At 43.1% G+C, this 26,134-nt stretch overlaps 1 protein-coding gene across 4 annotated transcripts in view; it reads right to left on the bottom strand.

Annotated features, from left to right (window-relative positions):
* The window catches only part of COL12A1 (collagen type XII alpha 1 chain), a 107,795-nt gene that overhangs the window by 10,695 nt on the left and 70,966 nt on the right, over positions 1-26,134 (bottom strand). For all 4 annotated transcript variants that reach the window (XM_073224700.1, XM_073224701.1, XM_073224699.1 and 1 more), the window contains 19 exons: positions 25,390-25,506; positions 25,121-25,267; positions 24,519-24,593; positions 22,729-22,868; positions 21,052-21,175; positions 20,748-20,891; positions 19,033-19,197; positions 17,694-17,732; positions 17,454-17,592; positions 15,373-15,515; positions 14,973-15,082; positions 11,389-11,538; positions 9,979-10,056; positions 8,642-8,728; positions 7,168-7,221; positions 6,084-6,179; positions 4,841-4,894; positions 4,456-4,509; positions 417-470 (listed from right to left, as the gene is read on the bottom strand). In XM_073224700.1, coding sequence (XP_073080801.1) covers positions 417-470; positions 4,456-4,509; positions 4,841-4,894; positions 6,084-6,179; positions 7,168-7,221; positions 8,642-8,728; positions 9,979-10,056; positions 11,389-11,538; positions 14,973-15,082; positions 15,373-15,515; positions 17,454-17,592; positions 17,694-17,732; positions 19,033-19,197; positions 20,748-20,891; positions 21,052-21,175; positions 22,729-22,868; positions 24,519-24,593; positions 25,121-25,267; positions 25,390-25,506 — 1,970 coding nt within the window. The remainder of the gene's footprint in view (positions 1-416; positions 471-4,455; positions 4,510-4,840; positions 4,895-6,083; positions 6,180-7,167; positions 7,222-8,641; positions 8,729-9,978; positions 10,057-11,388; positions 11,539-14,972; positions 15,083-15,372; positions 15,516-17,453; positions 17,593-17,693; positions 17,733-19,032; positions 19,198-20,747; positions 20,892-21,051; positions 21,176-22,728; positions 22,869-24,518; positions 24,594-25,120; positions 25,268-25,389; positions 25,507-26,134) is intronic.

Genomic DNA, 26,134 nt, shown 5'->3' with positions numbered 1-26,134 from the left:
ATGACTGAAAGCTGTTCAGTAATAAATATCTGTAAAATTCAGATATCATGGTCCACAGAATCTTAAAATTCTAGAATAGGAAGTAACCAGTAAAGTCATAAAACTCCACCACTCAAAGTAGGGATGCAAGGAGCTGACCGGCTGGTGGCCAAGTTAGTTGGGGATATTTTTCTATGGGGATATTTTTCTATTTTTCAAACACAACTTGATTAAACAGAAAGACACTGCATTTAAACACATCTGTTTTCTCTAGTCCATTCTGATTTAGAAAACAAAAACAAACAGCTCCCCGGGACAGTGTCCCCCACAGAACAGATGGACTGTGCCTCTGGGGCCAGGTTACCAGGCTTCTCCCTGGCCAACAGGGACGGGGGTGTAGGGCAGGGAGTCCACAACGCAACCCACTCCATTCTTACCGGTGGCCCGGGGGGACCCCTGGGTCCCATTGCACCATCTTTTCCAGTAAAGCCCTGTTGTAAAAATGAAATTAATTATGCATTAGTGAAATAATGACCAAGCAAAAAAGAAAGATGCTATACAGGTTGCTAAGAGTGAGGATTTAACGCAATTGCAGGTGAACTTTCAACAAATACACACACACACACAAAAATGCTTTCCAATTCATGACTTCTGCTGAATAATTTCTATACTCATTAATTTACACAGTTATAAATGAAATCATTTTAAGAGTCAAACCCGTCTTCTCCCAAGAAGGTGAATTGCTTTTATGAAAATACCAGCTTTCGCTTTTATATGAGCATAAAGGTTAGAGAAGGCCAACCCTTTCTACTGAACAGTGAATGTCTTTAAACTGGTGTGGGATGAGAGGAATGTGGCTGAGAAAAGCGGCGGTATCATCAGACATGAAGGAAAGGCCAGCCACTGAGGGGCGAATTCCCTTCCCCACCTCCTACGCAGTGGCCAGACTTCCAGGGCAGGGCTGCTGAAGTCTCCATTCCCGGGGGCTTCTCTCCTCCCCCAATAAGACAGGGAAGCATATTGGCCGCCCTCCATTTGAAAGAAAGGAAACCAAATCCTCGGTTAGTTTTTTAGTGGCTCCTGCCTCCTTATCTCACTGGAAAAGTCAGAGCTGCGTCAGTGTCGGGCTGGGTGGCACAGTGCATCTCCCCACCCATCTCCGCCCCATGCCCGTGACCTGCCCGGGCTTAGGTTAGCTGGCGTCCCAGCAGCAGATCTCTGAAACCCAGCAGAGGATTTTGAAGTCAGTCATTTTTTACAGTTGTTGCATTCCTTTGTCAAGAGAGATTTTTGTCCCATTTTCTGCAGAGAATATGAGTGATAATTTCATCTATATTCTTGGATTCTAGCAAAAATCAAGGACAACTGGATCACTGCCTGCTTTAAGTATCCATATTTCCATTGGTTTTACACAGAGGAAGTTTAAATTATTTCTTCAGAATTGTGTTAGAAATATTCCACCCCATCACCCAGGTTTGTTTGTTTGTTTGTTTGTTTGTTTTCAGAAGCTTATCAAGATTTCAGATTGTTTTCTGGATGATCTAAGCCTGCTTAACAAAAAACTTATTCCAAGTACATCTGATGTAATATCAGCATTGCCCCTGAGAGCCACTTGAGAAGTAAAAATGCTCTCTGGGAGTATGGCTTGGACAGTTTGGCATTTCTTCCATTAAATTTCTCCTACTGCTATATAGGACATTCTTTGCTTCTTTTTTTTAGGTAAGTATCATATTTCTGAATAATTCTCCTTCAGTCAGTCTAAAAACTTCCTAATCAACCATTTTCTCTTTTATCCCAGCTTCATTGAGGCATAATTGACAAATAAAAACTGTATATATTTATGTTCTATGATGCGGTATTGTGACATGCATATACATTGTGAAATGATTACCAAAATCAAGATGATTGACACACCCATTACCTCCCATAGTTATCATTTTCTTGAGTGTGATGACAACACTTAAGACCTACTCCGTTAGCAAATTTCAAGGATAAACAATACAGCACAATTAACTATTATCACTGCGCTCCAGAACTTATTCACCCCGCATACCTGAAACTCTGTGCCTTCCAACCAACATGTCCGATTTCCCCTCTCCCCAGCCTGGCCACTGTCAGGCCACCATTCTGCTCTCCGCTTCCATCAGCTCAGCTTCTTTTAGATTCCGTACAGAGGTCAGAGCACCCAGTATTTATCGTTCTGTGCTCGCCTTATTTCATCTAGCATAATGTCCTCCGCGCTCAAGGCTCATCCATGTCACTACAAATGACGGCTCTTCTTTTTTTAATGGTGAATAGTATTCCATTATATGCATTCATTATACATACATATATATATATGCTATATATTATCCATTATATATATATATATATACTATACTTAAGTACCTGAATAATATTCCATTTTACATACATATTGCATTTTCTATATCCACTCATGTGTCAATGGACACTTAAGTCTGAGCAAACCATTTCTTTCCGGAAGAAGCAAGTACCTAAGCCAAGGTTAGGAGGATTTTATTCTGACGTCCTCAGATGTGCTCCACCCCTGAGCCATCTGCAGAACTCTGTGCTGTAACTTGTTTTATTCCCCATTTGCAAAGCGGTAGCCATCAGTGCTGCTTGCCTCCCTCCCGCACGTCAGGACGGCTGCGAAGACGTGTGGTTGTTTCCTGACACACACTTACTGGACACCAGCACCTGTGGTTCTTCCGTCACCCTCCAGCCCCCACGGCCTGCCTCACTGAGATCCGCCTGCGCTGCGGTCATGCCAGGCATCCTGTGCCCACGGCCTCCATCCCGGGGACAGGCCTCCTTCCCCACCTGGACCACTGGGCTTCCTCTCCTGAGCTTGCTTCTCTTCTCTTCCACCACAGGGCTCAAGTTTCTTTCTTTCTTTTTCTTTTTTTCAGCTGAGATGCCTGTACCCAAAGTCTACCTAACTTCCCAGATTTGGTTCTGTCCCATCAGCTGTGTGCCCCACTTTCAGCAGTAGTGGTGGGAAGGGGGACAAGGCTGTGAGGGGGAGAGGGGGTGATTACCTGGTTGCCTCACCCTCAACCCGGGGGGCCTGGAGGGCCTCACCACAGAGCTGGGCTCACAGATTAGAATCTGTGAGGGAAAACACAGTCCTTTCCAGCCCCTCCTCTCAGAGGGGAAGTGATGGCGGCGACGGCCCCCGGCTGCCGGTGCAGGACGACCAAGCTGACGGGATGTGTGCCAGGTGCCCACCGTGTCTGCCCGGAGCCCCCGTCCGTGAAGCCGCGTGTGCAGGAAGGCAGGGTGGGCCCGACGGGGCTCCCACAGCAATGGAGTGGGCTGCCCACCGTCACTTCAGGACCGCAGCGGTTGGTTGTTTTCTACTTGAATAGATGCCTTGTCAGCTTTTCAATCTCATTATTGTCCTTTAGTGTGAAATAAGGATTCAAAACAACTGCAGTGCCCGTCTTAAAGGAGTCAGAAGACTACATATCATCAGCCCCAGGTACGAGGCTCCCAGAGAACGCTTCTCCCAAACTTGAGAGGCAGGCCTGCAGGCAAAAGAGCATCCTGGCCTCTCACGCACCATTCGGTACTTTCCAGGCAGATCTCTGCTCATCTCAGTGACCCGCCTCTGTGCCCAGTGGTGTCTTAGAGGTACTGAGGTCAACAAACCACGTGCATCGTGACATCGACAGGGCTGGCCCTCCCAGACCCTGCTGCCTGTTGGATGTTCTCACTGGACTGTCAAGTCAGAGCACAGAACACTGTTGTCTGAACCATAAGATGCTCAAAAGTCACGAGTCTTGGGTTCTGAGAAACTCCAAAATCTCTTCTCAAAGCCTTTCCAGCTTCCTATGAAATCAAACGTCTCTGTAAAGTTAAATAGCACAGAGGCCATGTTCACCAAGCTTCTCATTTACTTGCTGTAGGAAAGGTGGGGTCTTCCTGCAGATTTTATCAGTAAGTGAAGAGCAAGGCTGGAAAGCTGCCACGAATGGACACAGTCCCTGCCGGACCCCAGCGGTCCGGCCGCCTTCAGGGCCTGAACTGGCGTTTGGGTTCTGAACGTATAGGAAAGACACCCTGACTTCCCCACAAGTGCCATGGAAACCGAGGCTAGTCTCATAGTTAACATCGACCTGCCTCATAACAAAGACTGTACTTAGGAGTTAAAGCAGTTTCCTAGTATTCTTGAATCTCTCTGTAATCGGCTAAAATTCTTTTTATGGCCTTCTTTTTTTTAATGGGACACAACAGAAAATTTTTCTCCAGATCAAAATTTCAAGGTCTCGCCCAGAGTCCCCGGTTTTGTTTTATTGACCTTGAGACTGATCTGGTGTCGGATGACCTGCTGGTAACAGTTTTCCAGCTTTCCACAGGATACATGAACTCTGCATTTCAACCATGCAGCCGGAATTGGGGAGGGTTCTTAATTAACAGGCAACGATGTGGTACCATCTCCAACATCATTAAAGGCTGCTCGAGAAAACTCACCCTGTCTCCTGGAGGTCCCATGGGCCCTGGTGGGCCAGGCAATCCCGGGGTTCCCTACACAGAAGGAGACGAACAGTGAGATGCTGATAGACTTCCTGCACGGGAGGACACTCGTTAGTCTTCAAAGTATTTGCAAAAGAGGAGAAAGAGAAGTTGGTTCAGGGGCTCTGAAAAGAGACAGAAAAACAGGCCGGGAGCACGCCGGCCGCACAGCAGACGTTCAGACAGCCAGCAGACGCCTGAACTGAACAGCACAGACGTGCGGACTGCGCACAGACAGTGGGGAGCGCGCAGCGAGGTCAGCCATGCGCCTTCTGGGCGCTGCAAAGGCAGCTTTCCGAACAGCGCTTGACAAGCCAAAGGGGCAAATGGGGGGACAACTCACGGCTCGGCCGGGCGGTCCTGGCTCTCCGGCATCGCCTTTGGTCCCTTGGCGGCCCTGGGGCAGGCAGCGGAGACCATTCGTGGCGCCGCACGGGGATTAAGGTAGAAGGGAGACGTGAGTCACTTCGGGAGGCTCCGTGATGTCACGGACCCGACGGCACCGGATTGGTGGAGGGAGAGGGAGGATCATTTTCTTGGATGGATGCTCACTTCTTAGAAACGCCCAGTGGTACAATTTCCACTTACAATGGGACTTAATGATTTTATATAATTATGGGATTATATACCTACTTTCAAAGAACACAGTTTAATGCAAGGGATTCTCATAGAGGGAAAGTTTGAAGGAAAAGCTTTTTTAAAGTTTATTTAATATGTTTACTTGGGCGCTAATTTTATTAGGAAGCGAGTCAATGAAATGTGATACCACGTTGGTCTTAAGAAGTACATGCCAGATGATACTTGGTACAAAGACAAAGCTGAATTAATTAAAACTGATAAGCTTGCTTTAATAGTAGGAAGAAAGCATCAAAGTTCCTGAAACTTCCTTTTAGACATAAGAAGGTAAAAGCAGGGGCATTTGACCCTTTTGAGCAAGAAAGCCCTGTTCCTTCACGTTTTACTTATGATTACGTCCGATATAGATTATGTTTTCCTCTGAACTTTATCTATCCAACACTATGGCATCTCAGAGTTCAGGCTTAAACTTAAAACTACGCAGTTATAGTCTCATTCACATCCATGTCTGTCTGATCTTAACGTGTAGAAGAAAAGTTAGTGGTTAAATAAAATATGAGCTTTAAAAGATAAAACCTTTTATAACTTCAGATTAGCATTTGAAACAAAAAGTAAACATTCTATTTAAAACATTTTAAATAAGTGGTGACATGGACAAATAATGCAAGCTTGTCTTGAGGTCATAAACATTAGAAAAGGGCCCCTGGGCTGCCACAGATTTAAAGCAGATTCAAAGCTTTCAGGATGTGGAAGGATCTATTCACAATTTACTTTTTAAAAATTCTTTACAGTTCAAATAAGTAGCAATAATTTTTTCTACATAGTCATATACTTTTACATATACTATTTCCATATCTGAGATTATAGTTATAGGAAGTCATCTCAATGACTAGCTTTGTTGAATAATCTGAGAAAACATTTGAGTTTAGCAAAATATATTTTTAAATGTTCCAGTTAAACTCAGTGTTAATCCCCGATCCTCACTGAATACAAAAAGCCTTTGTGCTTACTTGTTCTCCGGGAATAGAGAGTCCATTGGGTCCCTGGGGGCCTGGCGGACCCTGGGGGCCTGGAGGGCCTGTATCTCCACGAGGGCCAGGAGGCCCCTAAAACACACAAGAAACAACCACAAAGTCACAGAATGATCCTTCAGAGCTAACATCCAGTTAGAAACTCGTCTGCATCCCTCTAAAACACCAGTCATATAATCTTTGCCAACGTTCTAGACATCTCCACATCTACAGAAGTATTTATTCATATCATCCCCTTCTTCCCTCTACTACTCATCTAAAGGACAAGTGGGAAGTGCAATAAATTCATAAGAGCATTTAAATTTCCAAAAGTCCTCTTAGAAAATTTTAAAAGTAAAATGCATTGAAAATAATATGCTCATATATTTATGTTCATAGATTCATATGAAATCAAAGCTCAAATTTCATTGGATTTAATTTATTTTAAGCTAGTTTAGACTTGGGCTTCTTTCTGAGACAAACACATATAAACCAAGGAAAGAACAGATATCCACTGAGCAGATGCTCTCTGCCGGAGCTTCTTCGAATGTGTCTAATAGAAAATACATGAACCTGGAGTCAGACCTGGGTTAGCATCCCAGCTTCCCCTTCCTAACTGGGTTAGTTTTCATGAAGACAAAACTACACATTTTCTTCACAATGCGTTCCCCTAGGAAGCGGGAGATGTTTTACGGAAGATGGTATGGAACTGGGAGAAGGGGCCGGTGACCCCCAGTGACCACTTGCATGGCCTCTCGGCACGTTCCCTGAAGCCCAGCCCTCTCCAGCTCTCAGGGACTCCGCGCCCTGCGGGGTCTTTGGACTGAGGCCAGGTCCCCCCACTTCCTCAGGCTGCAGCAGAGCCCTCAGGTTCTTCTGCGATTTCCCCTGTGAGTTTCTAGGGCAGTGAGATGCCCTGTACGTTTCCCTCTGTGGCTGGTATAACCCATCACTTTGACATCCAGAGATGGGACGGTGGTAATAAACCAAGGCAGTCAAGGTCACAGACTCCCTCGGGTGAAATCTGAACAACCAGACTTCAACACGTTGATGCACCTGTGACTGTGCTCTAAGAGGTACTTACAACCGCCCCGCTGGTACCTCTTTCACCTCTGGGACCTTTAGCACCAGGTCCTCCCTAAAATACAAAGAGAGCACATTTTTAGGGGGAACATAGGCGAGTACGAAGAAGATGATGCACACAAGTTGCTTCTAGAAGCAGTGCATTCTCCTGACAATCAATACTTCCGCAGTTACTTACAAAATACTCAAGCAAATATTTCATATCATACAGATACGTGGGGAAGGAGAATCTCAAAACTTTGTACATTCAAAGTGTCTCATTTTTACATTCTGAACTTCCTTGTTAGCAAATTTTGAAGTTCCTTTGAAAATAGGAGGCTTACTGAAAAGGCAAGCATGACAAATAAAGAGAAAAATCTACTTTGGAATTATATGAATGCATTCTTCAGGGAAAATAATAAATACTAATAAATAATAAGAGAAGAGTATCTTGACTGTCTCAGAATCTTAGAACATGTAGGTTAGTAACAGGAATTCAGAGACCAGTAAAAAAAAGCAAATATGATAATGGTATCCAATGTTGTCTCAGACAGAGGAAGAAAATCCCTGCTTCTCAAAAACACCCAAGTCCTATCCAGGATATAATGTTATGATTACAAATATAAACCAGGTAAGTCACTGTTAATAAAAAATAAATGGTGATAATGCCAGTGACATTTGATTTTGTCTATGAGGAGCTGATTTGTAATTAACCTGAAATCAATTCATATTATTTGTATTGACCCTTGTAAAATTTGATGTTCTGAGAATCTCTAAGCTGTTCCTATGCTAATTAAACACTTTCTTAAAAGATGCCAAGAGGGTTTAGGGGTATCACTTACATTCTGCAAAAATAGCCCAGGCCAGATGTTGGCGTGACTAAGTCAGATTCCACAATGGCTAATGAGATTTATTGCTGCTGATCAACAAGGTGCCGCCTCGCATTTTCTGGCCTCCTCCCCTCCATGAACAGACCTCGCCATAGTCTCCTCACTGAGCTTACTCTAAACCGTAGTACTGCCACCCAGACTTCACAATACCATCACATATGTAAATGAGCCTTTTCTGTGCCACTGTCATGATAGGTCTGCTACGTAAGGTACAGGTGTCCTAGGTTCCCAGCAAGTTGCCCTTGGGTGAGTCTTTCAACCATGGCTCCATAACATACATACAAGAAGTTTTTAGGAGGTGTAAGGAATTTTCTAAACCATGTGATTACAGGTGGAAACCCAGATTCACATGTTTAAGGGAAAAGCTCTTTGTTGACTACTAGCCAATACCACTCATTCCTGCATGGCCAGAGAAATGTCTTCAAGTGTGTTCAAACTGTATTAATGCAGTCCTCTCTGATCTCAAAACGTACTACAAAAACGGTCTGCAGGGTAGCTCGCTCCATCCCAGAAAACACGGGTGGTTGGGGGCCTTTCATGCACTGCCTCCTGGCAAAGGGTGATCACTCCAAAGACCCAACAGGGAAAAAAAAAACGTCTCCTTACCGCGGGGCCCGGGGGTCCTGGAGGTCCGACGCTGTCCTGTGTACACGTGCAAGCATTGGGAAGAGCAGCACATTTTGCTTCGTCTCTCTGAAATTTTGAAAAGAATATTTACGTATGAATTGAGGGTAAAAGTGACTTCCCATTTCCTATACACATCTCCTTATCTGATATACACAAGGGAATCTGTGTCCCAACTTGAAGGAATAATTTTTTGTTATCATTATAAATACTCTTATGTTGGCTCTTGGTCTGCTCCTTTACATCTTTACGCTTTACTTTAGCAAATCCCCAAACCAAAGAAATAGTTAGGAAACCACCACGAGGACTCTGAGTAATTTAACCCAGTTTTTTCTCTAATATGGTGGTAGAGAAATGTTGAGTATCTCAGATATCGATGGCCGTTTCATCTAGGTTAGATCTAAATCCTCCCCGCGGCCTACAAGGCCCACACGTTCTGCACCCCGGCACCCCCCACTTGCCCACTGCCCACCATCCCTCCCGTTCTCTCCGCCCAGCCCCACGGATCCACAGAACGGCTCTCGGGTATGCACGGCCCTCTGTGGCCCTGGGTCCCCTCTGCCCACCCGGAATGCTTCTCCCCATTGCCCACCTTGGCCCCCTCTTCACTCAGCTCTCTGCTTGCATCAAACCTTGGCAGGGAGGGCGGGCACCCACATAGCTGCCTACCACTTACCTGGGGCTCCCTTCTCATCCTAGAGCTTTCACTCTAAACAGTATTTGTCTACTTGCTACTTTTTCCTCCCCTGCCCCGCCCTGCACCGGGCGCTCCGTCTGCCCCGCAGCAACACTAGCGTGCAGGACAGGGCCCGGCTTGTGGCAGGTGCTCAGGAACACTGTTGAGGAAATGATGCCCCGTCCCATAGTCATATGCAATTCCCTGCTTGCCAAAACCCGCAGATCTGCCAGCGCCCACCTCTGTGCCCACTGCTGCTTATAGACACTGTGGGGAGCCACCACCTCGGGAGCAATGTGCTCGTTTCTGCTATAAACCTCAGCTATGCAGGTGATGGCTTGTTCCATAAGATGCTGATAGTTTACAGGCCATAGGAAGGCTCTGCGATAAGTGGGTTTATCAAACACAATGACTCAGCAGGACTTTTGTGACTGTGCACAACCACGCTGGCTGTCAGGGAGAATTTCCAGCTGTGGCTGGGTGTGTTCCTGGCTTCTGAGGGAGGGTCACTGGCCTGAGCCGTGGGAGCTGAGTCCCTTGGCTTCAGCCTGGAGACGCAGTTGCCGGACGCTACTTCCTTGCCCAGACCACCTGCACCGCATCCCATATTCCTGGGAGACAGGATTCCAATCCGGTTACTTACCCTAGAGGGAATATCACAGCACCTGTCCCTGCTGGTCCACACGGGGCTGCAGATGATATCAAAGTTCTGGATTTGGAACTGCAAACAACCAAGAGCAACATCAGCGAACAGATGCATGAAAAACGCTTTGTATTAACGTTTCCACCCTGGGACCTTGGCCAACTTCTCACGCATAAGGAAAGGACATAAAACCATATGACAAAGAGAAGGACATTACAGCAAAATGCATGGGTGAAATGCCCACTTCTGATTCACTACTTCCTTGGCTAAAATGAAAGGTTTGATTGAGTGTTATTTAAGAGAATATTGATCTCTTCATTTAATTAAGAATTAAGAATTTACTTAATGAAGAACTCGAAGACTACACACATCATTTAAATCAACTTCTAAGAGTCCACCCTTGTAGAAAAATAACATTTAAAGAAACACTCCTCACTTATTCTAAAATGGATGTTCTTTTCATGAATTATTAGTGCTAATAACTTTTATGATTACACTCAACAACTTCAAATTCACATATACTTTCTATCTACATTTAAAAAATAAAGCTCTTTTGATGAAAAGGAAAAGATTGTTTGGAGATAGCCATCTTTTTAGAAACCTGATATAATTGTCTATTTACATATCAAATCCAATATTCAGTAAAAAGCCTGGATTTTAATTACAATTAGATTAAATTTGCACTAGTTGTTTCTACATTGCGAAATAAAAATTTCATTTGTGAATCTAAGAGAAGATAATCCTGTCCATGGGAGAAAGCTAAATAAAAGCAATTAAAAAAATAATTGCTTTGTTTCTAGAATAATATTATTATGGATTGACATCTAATATGAACTCAATTGTCCTGATACAGTGAAAATCTTAGATTTAAAATTGTATTGCTAGATGGCCGTGCAAGCAGGGCTGGCATGCTCTGCCTCCAAGATGAGCCTGTGAGGCTTGCGAGTACTGAGGTCGGCTGGCTACACGGACATTCCCTCGGAGGCAGATGAGAGCTCCCTGTGAACGACCACAGGCTCCGGAGAGGGTCGCAGCCATGTCCACGAAGGCTTCATGTCTCATTTGCACACATTTGTATTAACAATTCCTATCTCTGAAGAACAAAAACTGGCTTATTTTAGATTTCACTGATTCTCCTAGCAACTGTTTGTGTTGCGCTCTCCCACTGGATCCTGTTTCAAGATGATTCCATGATGCTCCCTGGTGCCCTGACATCTTATTTTGTTTCTTGCAGTAAAGCACATTATTGTGGTCTGTCAGGAACTTATTTTCTCAATGTAACATTTCCAATGTTTCAATATAACCAAGAAATTTGACAATTTAAAACTGAGGAAAGAGCTCACTGATGGCTTTAAGAGAGCCATTTCAATTTTAACACAAGACACTGAGAATCCTAAGACTGTTACTTACTGTAGCTGATTTCCTCTCTCCTTTAAGTAGTTTTCCAAGAATTTCATAACCATCAGTTGTGATATTTCCAGCTTCTTTAATGTCTTTTTCTATGATTTCATAGCAGTCGATGTATATCTTAACGCTTTTTGAGGTCACCACGATATGAACCTAAAAAGATCGTTTGTTTCTATTATAAAATTTCCACCCCCAAAAAGATTGCCTGACTTCTGCAAAATTTAAGATCACAGGTTAAAAACTGTGCTTGTTAAGCTGTTCTCATCCCAAATCAACAGTCTTGGACTAAAAAGTCAAGAACCCAATCGTAATAACGTCAATATCACTTGATAAAACATCCAAATTAAATGAGCCACTTGACCTCTCTGGGTCTCAGTTTCTTTCATCCACATATACATGCACAATCTCTGTTTTCCCCCTGTGTACTCTCACTGAGATGAGCAGGGATAATGCAGTAGATGACCAGTTATTCAAATGTGAGTTAATAAATCATTAATATATCATACTCAGTACTAAGGAGCCTTGAATGTCTCCCACTGATTTTGCTAACTTCAATTTTTAATTTGTTCTTCTCTAATCTCAGTCAAAAAGAACTTGCACGCCCTACGGATGTGTAACATAGGAAAGGACTAGCACGTATCTTCGGTAGAGATTCAGCTCTGGGCATCTTCAGAGTCAAGATTCAGTTTCCTTATAAGGAAAGAATCTTGTTCTTGTTTTTTGTTCTTGTCTGATATTGAAGACACTTGGAATCTTAAGAAATCTATTAGTAGAGATAATTAATAAAACATTGATATTTCAACAATATAAAGAGTGGCTGCAGTTCATCTCTGAGTTTACAATTATGCTCATGGTTTCTGCTTAGCATGATCCCAGAGCAAGAGCTTGATTGCTCTGGAAGGATGGCTCCGAGTTCAAAGCAACAGAAACTCCCGTGAATACTCTGAGTCAATAAGCATCAGGACAGTCTTGGAAGATTTTTTTAAACAGTAAATTATTTTTCCCACATAGAATCAATACCAAAACACTAATTTAGAGTATCTGTAAGAGGTACATATGAAGCACATATTGCCTTTGTATATAAGTGTACATAGCTTACCAAAAATAAACTTTAAATGCACCCCCATCCATCATCTTATATTGAACATGAAGGAAGAACATCATACAAGCATTCCCAAGATATTTATTATCTAATAGGAGCTAAAACTTATTTGTGGGCTCTTGTATGTACAATCTCTGAGACAAACACATACAAAATACTTGAAAAATCATAGTATCCAGAAACATTATTTCAAAATCAAAACTTAATTTGTAACTAAATTACTCCAAATATACTTGTCCATTCAATGCTAGCCTTAAAGAGACCCATACTAAAAACATATTGTGCTACATTCTCTTCAATGTAGCACAATATTTTATTGTACTTTAAATGTTTACTTGCATTTTAATGTCTCAACCATGAAACACTGTTGGTCACAGACCAGAAGAAACAATAGGAACACCCTTATCAACTCTTCTCCCTTTCCAAGCTCTGCCATTCCCTAAAAGCTTGTATCTCCTCGATTCTACTTTGATCTCCTTTTACGAATTTCTCACTTGGATTTGTGTCATCTGTTAGAATGGGAACACAAAGAAACTTTTCAAGAAAACCCTTAGGAAGCACAGGTATCCGCCATTCTCTACTTAAGCTCTTTAGCCTATCTCTTCTCTCCCAAGAACTTCCTGCACATTATTTTCATTAATTTCCTGCTATCAGAATACTGCTAATTCTTGTCTCAGGGGCTGAAGAGCATGCGTTCCTGTGTCAGAATGGGCAGTAAAAGAAGAGTGTTCGAATCCTTGCATCAGTAAAAAACACACACAGCCGATGGCGATGGGGCTTGGTCCTGGAACTGATGGGACAGATGAGAGTAAGTTGAAAGAATAGGGTGGGGGAACTGGGAATGGGAAAAGAAAGATATCATGAAAAAAAGAAGGTAGAGAATTTGAAAAGAGGGCTAATAAGGAGAAAGAAGAGGCATTATGTAAAACCTAAGAATATAAATATCTCTCTATAAAGGCAAATAAAGAAGGGAATGTCAAAAAAATAATAACTGTCATTATAGCCCTCTGCAAAATTACTGCCCTTTTTTGCTCAAATAAAATGAAGCATTTGATGACACTTGGAAATTTAAAAATAGTAGCTCCTCAATGGTTATCTGTCGGTTAGTAGAAGACTACATTTCTAATATCTTCAGTGGGTATGGAAGGAAAACAAAATAGTACCTTTAACAAGTTACTCCAATGAAAGTACAATCAGTGTATCAATGAGCCAAAAGCGCATACGCCCTTTTTTCTTAATTAAGGTGTCGCTGATACAGCTCAGAAGAACTCTGCCAGGCTCAGTGGCTCTTACTGGATGAGGAGCAGCTGATGCTAATAGGATTTGTCAAACTAGAATTTACTTTACAATGGACATTTATTTACTGCATGTCACCATGAACGTCCACAAACTGCTAAGGAGAAATGTGCGACTCTACTCAGAAATCTTTGTTTTCCTTTCCTAGTTTTGCCTCTGAAGCCTCTTCAAGCTCCATGAGGAGTCCCCTTGCCAACTCACCAGGAATCTGATTCATGAATAAGAAAAACATTCTGGAAAGAAACCAAGATTCTCAGGAATGTAATCGGCATGGAATCCAGCTAAGACTACTCAAGTACAGGAAAGCTTTTCAATTTTCACTTGAGAATTTGATTGAACTGGAAATATTTGTCTTCTGTCTACGGGGACTAACTTTCCGAGTGCCACGCTCAAGAGGTTTTGGACCACACATGCAACAAGCACTGCTCCTTCGGTGAACCTGACCCCGGGGACCAAGAAACACCACTAACAAGCCCACTCGTAACCGAGATTGTTCTCTTCATTTCTGACGCTCCCAACTTCAATGCTCTTCCTGTCAATCATCCTTTAGAAACCTGATAAGGGCTCTTTATCCTCAGGTGTTGACAGACAAAAAATTAATAAAGATTAACAAGAAGAGATAATCCCCAACGAACACACCTTAGAACTTGGATAAGTTGTTTTTAGAGAACGCATTTTTTATGTAAAAGTTAATTTCATAAACATTGTTTCAATTCTCTTGGTAGATAACGATAACTTTTGGAATGGCATGTTTGTGATGTTTGTAACTTTCAGTAAGTGAGCATGTAGAAGTAGTTTACTGAGCTCTATAAAAGAATCATTTTATCAATTTAAAGTACAATCCACAATAATTAAATGTTTGAAATGAAATGACATAAATGCTCCCAATAAAATAGTAAATAGAAAAAAATAGGCATACAACATTGTATATACTACATGACTCAAATTTTGAAAAGATATTAGCATTGAAAATATATCAAAATGTTAAAATAGTTATCTCTTGATTAGTATAATTATTTTTGTTTTAAATATTCTTCTTTGAATTAATCAAGTTCTCACAAATAAGATTGTTTTAAAAGACATGTCTATGTTTCTACCAATTTAATGACACTCAAATAATAAAATGAATGAATTTAAATCTTTGCATTATATTTTTTCTATAAATAACCAGATAATCTGATGTTTTTACCTTATGAAAGCTTCCATAAAATAATGTCTTCACTTCATCAGTGTCAAATGTAACAGTTTGCACCTCACCTCTTGTATCCTTGTTAAAGAAAGATAATGTCTTGCTAGAAGCTGTAATCAACAAATAATCGTTATTAAATCACATGAATGCTGTACTTTATATTTAAAGTATTAACAGATAAATCTTACTGGGGGGTTTCTAGAAAATTCAATAACTTCAATTGAGATAAAATGTGATTAGAATATTCCCTGATGTTATTTTTTTTTATTTTAAACATAAAAGCCTATGTCAAGTAAATATATAAACATTCAGAAGGTTCTTAAAGAGAAAAGAGAAGGAAACCAAAAAGATAATAAAAAATATGTATGCAGATCTCTTAAAATAAGATAAAAATCCTTACGATCAGCAATCACCCCAACTTGTGGTTTATAGTCTCTGTCTGTGATCTGCCAAATTGCAAAAGGGTCACTGGGTGTTTCTGGAAGAAGTCGGAACAATAATATAATCGTGTATGAAGGAGGGAGTCCATTGGGGTGTAGATCTCTGTTGGATAAAGTGCAATTAATTAATTAATAAGGGCTTCTCATCAGAAACAGAGATTATTTTAAATCTTTGGGTCAGAATCCCATTATGGATTCAGCATGAAATATGGTAGTATTAGAAGCCATTTATGATAATCTGGCTGCACATCAGAAGAGGGACACATTTAGAAGAGGAAAACATCAAAAGACCAAACACTAAAGATGCATCACATAAGTAGGAATAGATTATTTATAATCTGATACAGTCACAAAAGTCTGGGACATTGCCAAATGATCTTTTATCCTACTGTTAATAACTAATTTTTTATAGACACATAGATGGTTATAAAATTATATAATAATTTTAGAGTAATAAACACTATATCAATGGAAAAACCTTAAAGAGAATGACTTGCTAAATACACGTAATTTCCAAAATCGGGAGTATGAGGTCACAAGTGAGCAGGCTTAAAGTTTTACGATTTCCACCCTCCCCCCCAACTATCTCATAGTTCTTACACTTCCAAATTCCTCTCTTGAAATAAAATAAGTCAAATAATCCCCAGAAGTTCATATGTTCCCCAAAATAAACCTGTAATAGATGTTAAGGCCATATACATGTGCAAATGTTTAATGATGATAAAGGATGCGATTCCATTAAAAGGAAATGTTTCTTAGCTCTAAGGCAGTTAGACAAAAAAAATGTGACCCATGTGTCCTTCCAAACTTGAGTCAATCATTGTTCTGGGGGAATCTTCAAAGAATTAATGGTTTCCTGTGTGAGACCATTTAATAACAGTTTCTCCCTGGAGACAGGAGAAATGCTTTGACAATCAGCTCTTGGACAGAAATGAGTCTATTCCTCCAAAAATTTTGACAGAGGGCACAGAAAATGTACGTTGAGGCTTTGTGTCCTTGTACTGTGTCATTGGTACTTCTGGAATTCAATGTTGCTCCGCTTCTTAAAACTATGTTCTGGGCAAGCTAACACGCTCGCTGCCTTTTGTATGTTCAAGCAACTGCTACTTTCATAATATTCCATGTTAAAACTAGAGTCTTCATATTAATCCATTCCACACCCAGCCCTGTTTCCCCTCCTCAGTAATGAGTGCTTATGAAAAAATAATTTAATTGCACTTATGTTTCCTTCGGCCACAAGCTGTGATGCTTGAGAAGGGAGAAGGCTGCTGTGGTCAAACGCAGGAGCCACACTTCGTGGTAAGAGCTGAGCACGGGTGGCTAGGGTTCACTCAACACCCTAAAACTGTACACCAGCCTGGTTAGCCATAAGAGAGTCAGGAACCTACAGTGTGGTCAGACTACAACACTATGACCTGAGCTTCCTTAAAAGAAATTAGCTTTGGTTTGGGGCTGAATTTTCCGTCAGCTTTCCCAGAGCATTTCAAATTTCAGACATCGTTCCCCGACCCTGTCCTAAATTTCTGAAAGCTTTATTTTTCTTGTTCTTTTTTCTCCATGAGTTTCTGAACATATTTTTCAACACTCAAATATTTTCATTCTAATGAATAAAAAGTGCATATTTTGGTTATCAGACCCAGGTGCAAACTTTCATGAAGGAAAACAGCAGCTAGAGCCTCCCAACAGATTGCCCGAGCCGGGCCGGTACACACAGACTGCCGCCGGCCTGACCGCTTCAACCGTGCCCGCCGCGGGCTGCCACCTGCTCCCTGGGACCCATCCTGCTCCCACCCCAGAACAGCTGCCCCCGTTCAAAAAGGCCAGAGGCCCGAGACACTGCGGAACCAGGACAAGGTTCTGGGGTCCGAGCACAGCAGGCTCGAGTCCCAGCGCCCTGCGCACCTGACCCAGATGCGGAGACCACCGGGTCCCTCTGTAAGGACTAAGTTTCCTAGACTCTAAGGAGTCAGCAAAGACTCCAAGAGCCTCAAACAGAGTCTGGCCCATTATCAGAAGGAGAGCCTGCAGCTGTCACACTTACACTGTAGGCTGATGCACAAAGGCGTTCTTCTGAAGCCGGTAGGCTGAGTAGCTGGGGAAAGACCCTGACTCCAAAGAGACCCCTTGTACAGACGCAAAATGCTTTTCTGTCAGGTTGTACGCTTCAAGCATCTTAAAACCTTAACATCAGGAAAGAAAAGAAAACATTGGAATGAGGCCGTTTTTATTATTTTATTGCCTAAATTCTCAAACAGATTATCCCAGTGGTAAAAATGCTTACCTGGGGATGTGTAGCCGTCCAAATAAACGAGAGGACAACCTGCAATGTACAGTGTTCTGTAAGTACGATTCACCAACGTTATACGGGCACAGGATGCAGATGTGCACACGTATCAAATAACGAAACTGTTCAATCATTCACAAAAAATAGCATCAATCTAACTTTTTATAAGTTATTTTGTGCAGACTTCATATGTGTAGGAGAAATTAGTCTATTGACCAACATGAACAATGTTTTCTGAACATTCTCCAGTCCCACTGGATTTTTACAATGTTAAGAATAGTAAAGTAGAGTTCTAGGGGGGAAACTTCAGATGCTGTTCAATAGAGTAAAGAACTTTTCTCCCCAGGAATTCTAGATTCACAGAAAGGCAGGAGGAGCTTGTCCCTGCCCCGCCCTCTTCTCCGCCAAGCCCCAGAGCCCCACACTGGTCGCCAAACAGCGCGGCACAGTGACGAACGTGAAGCAGTTTCCCCCCTGGACCCAGAGCCCAAGACGCCAGAGGGTGACCTTCAGGTCCGCCGGGGAGGCGCGCAGCTCCTGACCACCGCCGCCAGCGCGTCTCCCTTCTGAGCTTCCGCGGAAGTTTCACCGTATGTTTTTACCGTAAGCTTTCGCCATAAACCACTGACATTTGTGTACTGCTGAGACTCGAACAGAGTTCTGAGTTTTTGATTTAATGTGTAACAGAGGGAAATAGAACACTTGTGAAGTATAGCCCCGCCTGGGACCCAGGGGCTGGACTAGCCACCTACATGCCTCCATACCCTCTACCCCCCAGAATCAGTGCCCATGGATGGGGAAGAGGATAAGCTGACTTAAATAATCAATCTTTGGTACTTCACTGTATTTTAAAAGCTGAACTTGAGCACTTGATATAAGAAAAGTCTATATCCAGAAAAACAAATGAGAACCAAGTGTATTTCTATGGCACACAAATGCACAAGTGGGTTTTTTCATTGCTCCTTTGAGGCATGGATGTTGACAGAACGAATACCAATTGATTGCTAATAGGGAACTCCCTCATCTCTCAGAAATGCTTCTATAAATGCATTCTAAGATGGAAGATTAATTCACTCAACTGCCACAAGCATCGGGACGGTGGGAAAGGATATACTGTATTTCCATACAAGGAATATTTCATCTCCAAGGCTAAAAATGAACCTCTGACAGGCACACATCTAGCACGATCCCAGTAGGAACAATGATTCATCAGGTCCTCAAGTGATTTCCCAGGACCTATTTATGCACACAGACTTGATCCCACATAGGATAGGGCATTGTCCAAGTTATTTTTCAAAACAAGTGAGATGATAGACCCATTTGGACCACGACTTACTTGAGGTGGCAGTTTCACAGACAAATGTGATGAGATTGTCCTCAATCTTCTCAAAGGACTCAAAGTCATCCACGATGAACACGTGCCGCTCGCTCGGCTTGCTGGCGATGTTGGCGAGCTCGTTGTAGTCCACGTCGGCCACGCCCACCACGAAGATGCTGAACCCTGCGGGGCGGCGTTCACAGAGGGCATCACGCACCCCGCTCCGCCCTGACTGTTCAGCGACTGAAGGCAAAACCTCAGAAACGCCTCCGTAGTTCCCAGCGCATGCAGCAGGTCCTCTCCACTAACATAAACTCCTTTCAATGACGGTGGACTTTTTCCAAGCCTTCCTATTTTCTGACTTTAAAAATTCAATTAATCGGATTTTCTAAGATAAAATCCTAACAGTAGATAAGCATTTTTAAATGGCAGAGAGACTAATGTTGCTCCACATCCCCTTCCCTGGCCTCATGAACTCTGCAGCTCTCCCAGGCACCTCAACATTTCAAGCGTGACTCCCTCAGGAGCCAAAAAATGACCTCATTTTGACATGTGAGCTTTTGATTTCCTCAGTGAACTCCGGCCCGAGGCAGCGCTCTGGCTACTCTCAGAGTGGAACCCTCACCAGCAATACCCTCTCCCTTATTTAGATTGATGCAAATAAAGTCTTCACTCGAAAATCTTAATGTCAAAGTAGAAAAAATAGACTAATTAAATTTAAATAGGTAACTCAAGCAAGCATTCGTAATCCCCAACTTAAATCAGCAAAGAGAGCAAAATACAGAATCTGCTCACAGTACCACAACATAGAGGCAATAATTTATAAAAATCAGAAAAAACGATCTTTACTGAGGAAAGATAGTATGACTCATACTTCCAGATAAAGGATCGTGTACGTGCAGGTGATGAATTTCATGCAACAAAGTACTCTGCAATTTGCTACAACAAATCTTGCACAGCAGAGAATTCTAAAATATGTCCACCTTGGACCCCTACCTGGGGAAGCAGAGAGGTATTAATGCAAATGCTGGTAAGAGTTAGTTCCTCTCTCATAATCCTAATGAACTGACCCAAGGGCAGATTCACCAGGATGCTCTCAGGGAGCAAGGTTGCCAAGATCTGCCCTGGGGGCACCTCCCTAGGCCCCCACACTCCTCCTCAGCAGCTGCTTCTCTAAACTGAATTGCATCTGCATCTGCAGGCAGGTGCTTGAACTAGAGGCTTCCCTATGTCTCTCCTTGCGCAGAGAACCAGCGTCAAGATGCACTGCTGGGAGGAAGCCTGCTCTGGGCCCGCGCCACCACTCACAGGGCAGCCCTCCAGCCGCCATGGGGGAATCAGCTTTGCTCTCTGACAGACCCTCAGTCACATTCTATGCAAAGAATACATCATGTCATTTTTGAGCACATACCAAATCATTCCATAATTAAATATAAACCACCACTATAAGGTATGGAGTAGAGTAAAACAGGAACAAAGTGAAACCAGCAACTTTGGTCTCTTGAGCCTTCACTTAACATTTCAAATGTTAACATGCCAAGTGAGACCACTGGGCATCAGCTCGCGGGAGGTGCAAGCACTGGATACCAGCTCCTGGCAGGGGTAGGGGGAGTGAGACCACTGGGTGCAGCTCCTGAGGGTGCAACCACTGGGCGCCAGCTCATGTGGGACACGACCACCAAGTGCAGCTCCTGGGGATGCGACCACCGCGTGCAGCCTGCGCCCGTGCCCACCTGAGTGCTGTATGGCCAGCGCGGCCCTCTTCACCTCATCCTGTGACCGCCCGTCCGTGACCACGACCAGCACCTTGGGGACACTCTTCCTCATGCCGCTCTCCCAGGTCAGCACCTTCTCCTTGATGAACGTGAGGGCCTTGCCTGCAGAGCGTGGCATGGAACACGTCAGTGTCTCCTCGGTTAGAACTGACCAGATGCCGCCGGTCACACCCAGCAGATAAGAATCTGAGCACTGAAATGGCACACCCAGCTCCACCTGTCCCGGCAGAGAGAGGAGCTTGGCACCCTCTGGCCGACTGACCTGTTCTTGTGTTTCCGCCTCTGTACCTAATATTCTGCAGGGCCCCGAGGGCCAGGGCCTTGTCATTGTACGTGTTCAGCTTGAACTCAGACTTGACCTCATCACTGTACTGCACAAATGAGACCTGAAAGGGAATGTGGTTTGGAGGTGAGAGTCAGAAGGTGGTCTCTTCTGGTATTTCAATTTTCAGCAATTCCTCTTGCTGCAGAATGGGAAAAAGTATCTCAGGCCTGACAAAATCAGTTCTTCATAGCTGATGTTGTAACAGTGACTGCTGTTGTCTCATTACGTCTTCTCATTTCTAATGGCCAATGAAACTCAATAATCAGAATCAGTAATGTAGATATGCTGTATTCACATGGAGCCCTTCTCTGGGAGGTAGGAAAGCAGGGGTGCAGCCGGGGAGCAGTGAGGTGCCAAGACTAGAAATGAGAACAGAACACCTTGAACTCAAACGATGGCTAAGCAACTGGTCCTCAGCCAGCTGCTCCTTCTTAGTGCCTTCTACATTCTTCACAGCAACAGACAAATGTCATATATGTGATACTAATTAGCACTCATCACACACTCAGTGGCGGTGTGACTTAGCAGGAAGAGCACGGGCATTGCGGTCAGAACCCACCGAGCTCACACCCTTGCCCTGCCCCTCAATAGCTATGTGACACTGGGCAAGCTCTCAACTTCTCTGGGCTTTGATTGCCTTACCAGTAAAACTGGAGATAATTATGCTTACTTTCTACTGTTGTTTTAAGGACTAATAATCACATATACAAAATAGCTGGTTTATAGAATATGGTAGCTATTTTTTAATAAAATATGGTAGCTATTTTTTACTCTTTATTAGAAACACTAATTTCTAAAAGGAGGGGAAAAATGACTTAGCTGTTGACACTTTAGACTGATTTTTTACTCTTCCTGGGCTGGAACAACACCCACAGGATTATTGGAGATCTGAATGTAGAATATTGTATGAAGTACTAGTCCATAAAAGAAGACACGATTCATTTATGAGATTATTTGTGGTTTATGTCAAAATCTCTTCATTTCATAATGTCTCTAAGACCCCACAGTGAAGAACTGCCAAAATTAAGAAGATAATTCACCAGGAGGAATGGGAAAGAAAGAATTCAAAAATAATAATAATGTGATACAGTGTCTTGCATTAAGGAGTCGATGATCCAGATAGAAGAGAGTCACACAGATAGTGACAATACTGAGCGACACTTGCCATGACAGCAGTAAAGACAAAAATCGGTCAGGAGGATGGAATGCATAAAGCTATCAAGGAAGCCTCTCCAGAAAGGGTGGAATTTGAAGTGGGTGTTCAAGGTTGCAGAATCCAGGAAGTGGTTAGCAATAACTTTAATCAGATTCTCAGAGGGATCTGGCAAGATCCTCAAAAATTGTTCAGAGCCACTGCACTTGAGTGTTCAGTTCATGCGTATGTTGGGAGCAGTGGAGGAGATGCTCAGCTTTATCCAGAGGAATATTTATTTTTCTATTTATTTATCATTTACACCCAACTCCTTACCTAAAATACGTATAGAATGAAAATAGCATGTAACAAAAGTCAAAACACACTTTATAGCAAGAAGTCTTTCTTAAACTTAGAAAGGACAGTTCAAAGGAAGGAGCAAGACGCCACAAACAAAGAGCCACCTGTGAGATGAAACCCACCTGAATCCCAGCCGGACTGATTTCATCAAAGGCTCCCACAGTATTGAAGATGAACTTGACCACTTTGTTAAAATTGTCATCCCCAATGCTCCAGGAGGCGTCAGTCAAGAACACGATGTCCGCCTTGGCCCCTCTGCACACTGGGGGGGAAAGGAAGGAGCCTGAACCTCACGAACTCTTTCATTCAGATGAAGTTATGCAACTGAGAAGTGTAATTTATAAAACCAACACCTCGGGCTCAAAGTGTGGTTCATGCACAACAGCGTCGCCTGGGAGCTATGCAGAGACGCAAAGCTCTGGGCCCTGCCCCAGACTCCTTGAATCAGCTCAGCAATACCCAAATGCCCAGGTGAGCACCAGAGTTTGAGAAGCGCTGCTCTAACTGGCCCTCAGTTTCTGCTCTGGAATCACTCCGTTTGGATCTGTTATGCAAACAGATGCTCTTCCCTGGTGGAACTCTCTAGGAAGCTTCGAACAACAAATGAGGAGGAAATCAAACGAAAAGCAACCACATCAAGGACTTAAAAGGAGCCATTCATAGGTCTGTTGATTTCGCATACAATTATTAAAAATTTGGTGCAAATAAGGTGTCCTTCAAATTTAAATTTGGCCACTAAAATCATATAGAGGGAGGAAAGCCAGAGAATAAAATAATGTCTTTAGTTTGAATTTTCAGACATATAGGCTAAAAAAAATTAACAAAACATTAGAGTATAAAAATTTAACATGTAGAGTATACAGTGCCAAGAGTGAACCCTAAACTCTGGACTATGGGTGATGATGAGGTGTCACTGCAGGCTCCAAGATCATGACGAGTGTACCCCTCTGGTGCTGGGTGTTGATAGGGGGAAGCTGTGCACGTGAGGGGTAGGCAGCTTATGGGAACTCTGCACTTTCAGCTCAATTTTGCTGTGAACCTAAAACTGCTCTAAAAAATAAAGTCTATTAAGAAAAAAAAACTTAACATGTTTTTAAGCCAAATTACTTACTGAATTTCTTTCAACTGTGTAATTTAAAGAAACCCATTATTAACCCTATAATAATAACAGTATTATTTTATCCTTTAGTGAGAGACTTTCAATTTTCACTTGCTTAATAGATTTAATAAAGATAAAGCATTCTAGAGCCTTCTAAGATAAAAATACTTTTAAAACCTGAAATGCTTTCAATTAAATGTTAGAAAGAGAATGTGCATAAAGCATAAACCAGTAGTTATTTTAAACTTAATTTGATAAAACACTGAGAACTGTCCCCAAATTCCTAAGAGACCAGTTTTAATAGCTCTCAGAATTCTTTCCACCAGTTCACAACAAGTGACAATTATGTCTCAAACTTGGGTGCATGGAAACTTCTTAGCTCTGTGTATTCCAGGGCACCTTACAGGTCAGATGCCAGGAATTCCAAAACCGAGGGCCCCAGGGGCCAGGTTGCAGAGTGACACCGAAAGGTTCACAGCGCCTACTGACCCAGCAGCCAGAGGGCAGAAATGCTGGCCCTGTGACGACGGCCTGTGTAAGGTGTCACCGGTCACTAATCTGCACAATGGAGGAAACGTGGTTGCGACTGAAGAGCTTGATTAGCCTATTAGTTTAGCTAATTTTATTCACAACAAAATGTGCCCAGAGGGGGTGAAGAGCTTATTCTGGTAATCTTTTCTTTTATCCTGAAAAATCTACAGCAAAAATAATAAATCAGAAACACTGCATATCAATTGGAAATGTAGAGGCTGCATAAATAAGAAGGCTGTCCACCGCACGAGCTGCCTGCATTGCCCAGTCCGGGGTACGCACCTTCCCGGGCAGGCGGGATTGTGGGAGGGGGAGGAGGTGTGGGTGGCTCCGTGGGGGCTTCTGTTGGTTTCACAGCTAGAATTGAAAAACAGCAATTAGAAAAACACCGCATGTACACACTTCACACCACAAGAAGTACATTTTAAGAGCAATTCAAGCCTTTGGTAATGAATCATGTCTCACTGGCACTGACGTGCCGGGAATTCCCCTTCTCCCAAACTCGGTGTCATGGGTGTCATTCACCACTGACCAGCTGCAGAGAGCAGGGCCAAGAGCCACGGGCAGAAGGAAGGCCGTCAGACAGCGTCCAGCGAGTGCAGGCCAGGAGCACGGATCCTTCTGCTTCTCGCTGTCAGCTGCAGCCGTACCTCCATTCTTTAGCCCTTCCCTTAGAATGACGCTAACTCTGTAGCAGGGGCAACACGGATTTGCTGCAGATACAGGTCCTAAACCTGCCAGAGAGCCACCTTCAGGAACCTGCCACCATCCCATCATCACTGCTGCCCAGGGGGAGAAGAGCCGCACAGAGCCCCCTAAGTCCCCCACACCTGCATCCTTCTCTGATGACTTACGGAGTCTTTCCAAATGATTCGAAAACTTACTGGTATGTTCTCTGATGGAGACACCTGGTCCCTCAAGGTTCGGTGTCTGCACAAAGACAGTGACACTGTGATCAGTGTCTGGCGACAGGCCAGTGAAGCAGTGGCTGGTTTCTGATCCACGCACTGTGATTTCTTGTCCTCTGGTTCCTGATCATGACAACAAAGGAAAATGCCAGTGCCCACATCAGTGATAGTTGGAGACATTTTTACACATCATTTTAGAAACAAATGGCATCTTCTTGCTGAGACGCGAGGTGTTGCACACGTACCATCTGCAGGGCTTAGTTTTAGCCTGTAGGATGTGGCTGCCCGGTGGGGTGACCATCTGACACAGAAAGTATCCCACCCGACCTGGTGAGTTTTCAGATCTGTCACATTTAAATACACTACAAAAGAAAAAAAGAGAGAAAGAGATTTACTTCATAAATATCAGCCAATAAAAGCACACTTTTATCCATAACACAATTTTAAAACCTCCAGTGTGGCTGAGAAAAAAGAAAATGTCTAAAACCTTACTAGGTTTCCTCATAAGAAACAAACATGAAAGTGTGAGACAGCCACAAACCCCTCCCTGCTATAGATATACATGTGAAGTGTAGCTGAGACACGATCTTACGTTGGTTTCAAGTATACAACTCAGTGGTTCACCGGTTACCCACATTGCTAACTCCTCACCCCAACTAGTGCTGTTACCATGTGTTAGTGTAGGAAGATGACACAGAATCATTGGCTACAGTCTCCATCCTGTACCACCGTCCCCATGACCAACTTACAAAACAATTGAGAATTTTCGTGCCCCTTTATCCCCCTCACCCTTCCAACCATCCACCCCAGCCCCGCCCCCATGGTAACCACCAGTCACTTCTCAGTGTCTATGAGCCTACTGCTATATTCTTCATTTTGTTTTTATATTCCACAAATAAGTGAAATCGAATTGTATTTGTCTTTTTCTGCCTGCTTTATCTCACTTAGCATAATCCCCTCTAGGTCCATCCATGTTGTCACAAATGGAAG

This window comes from Manis javanica, chromosome 16 (assembly GCF_040802235.1).
Source record: "Manis javanica isolate MJ-LG chromosome 16, MJ_LKY, whole genome shotgun sequence".
Taxonomy (NCBI): Eukaryota; Metazoa; Chordata; class Mammalia; order Pholidota; family Manidae; genus Manis; species Manis javanica.
The sequence above is the reverse complement of the archived record's forward strand: the minus strand, read 5'-3'. Positions and strand labels throughout refer to the sequence as shown.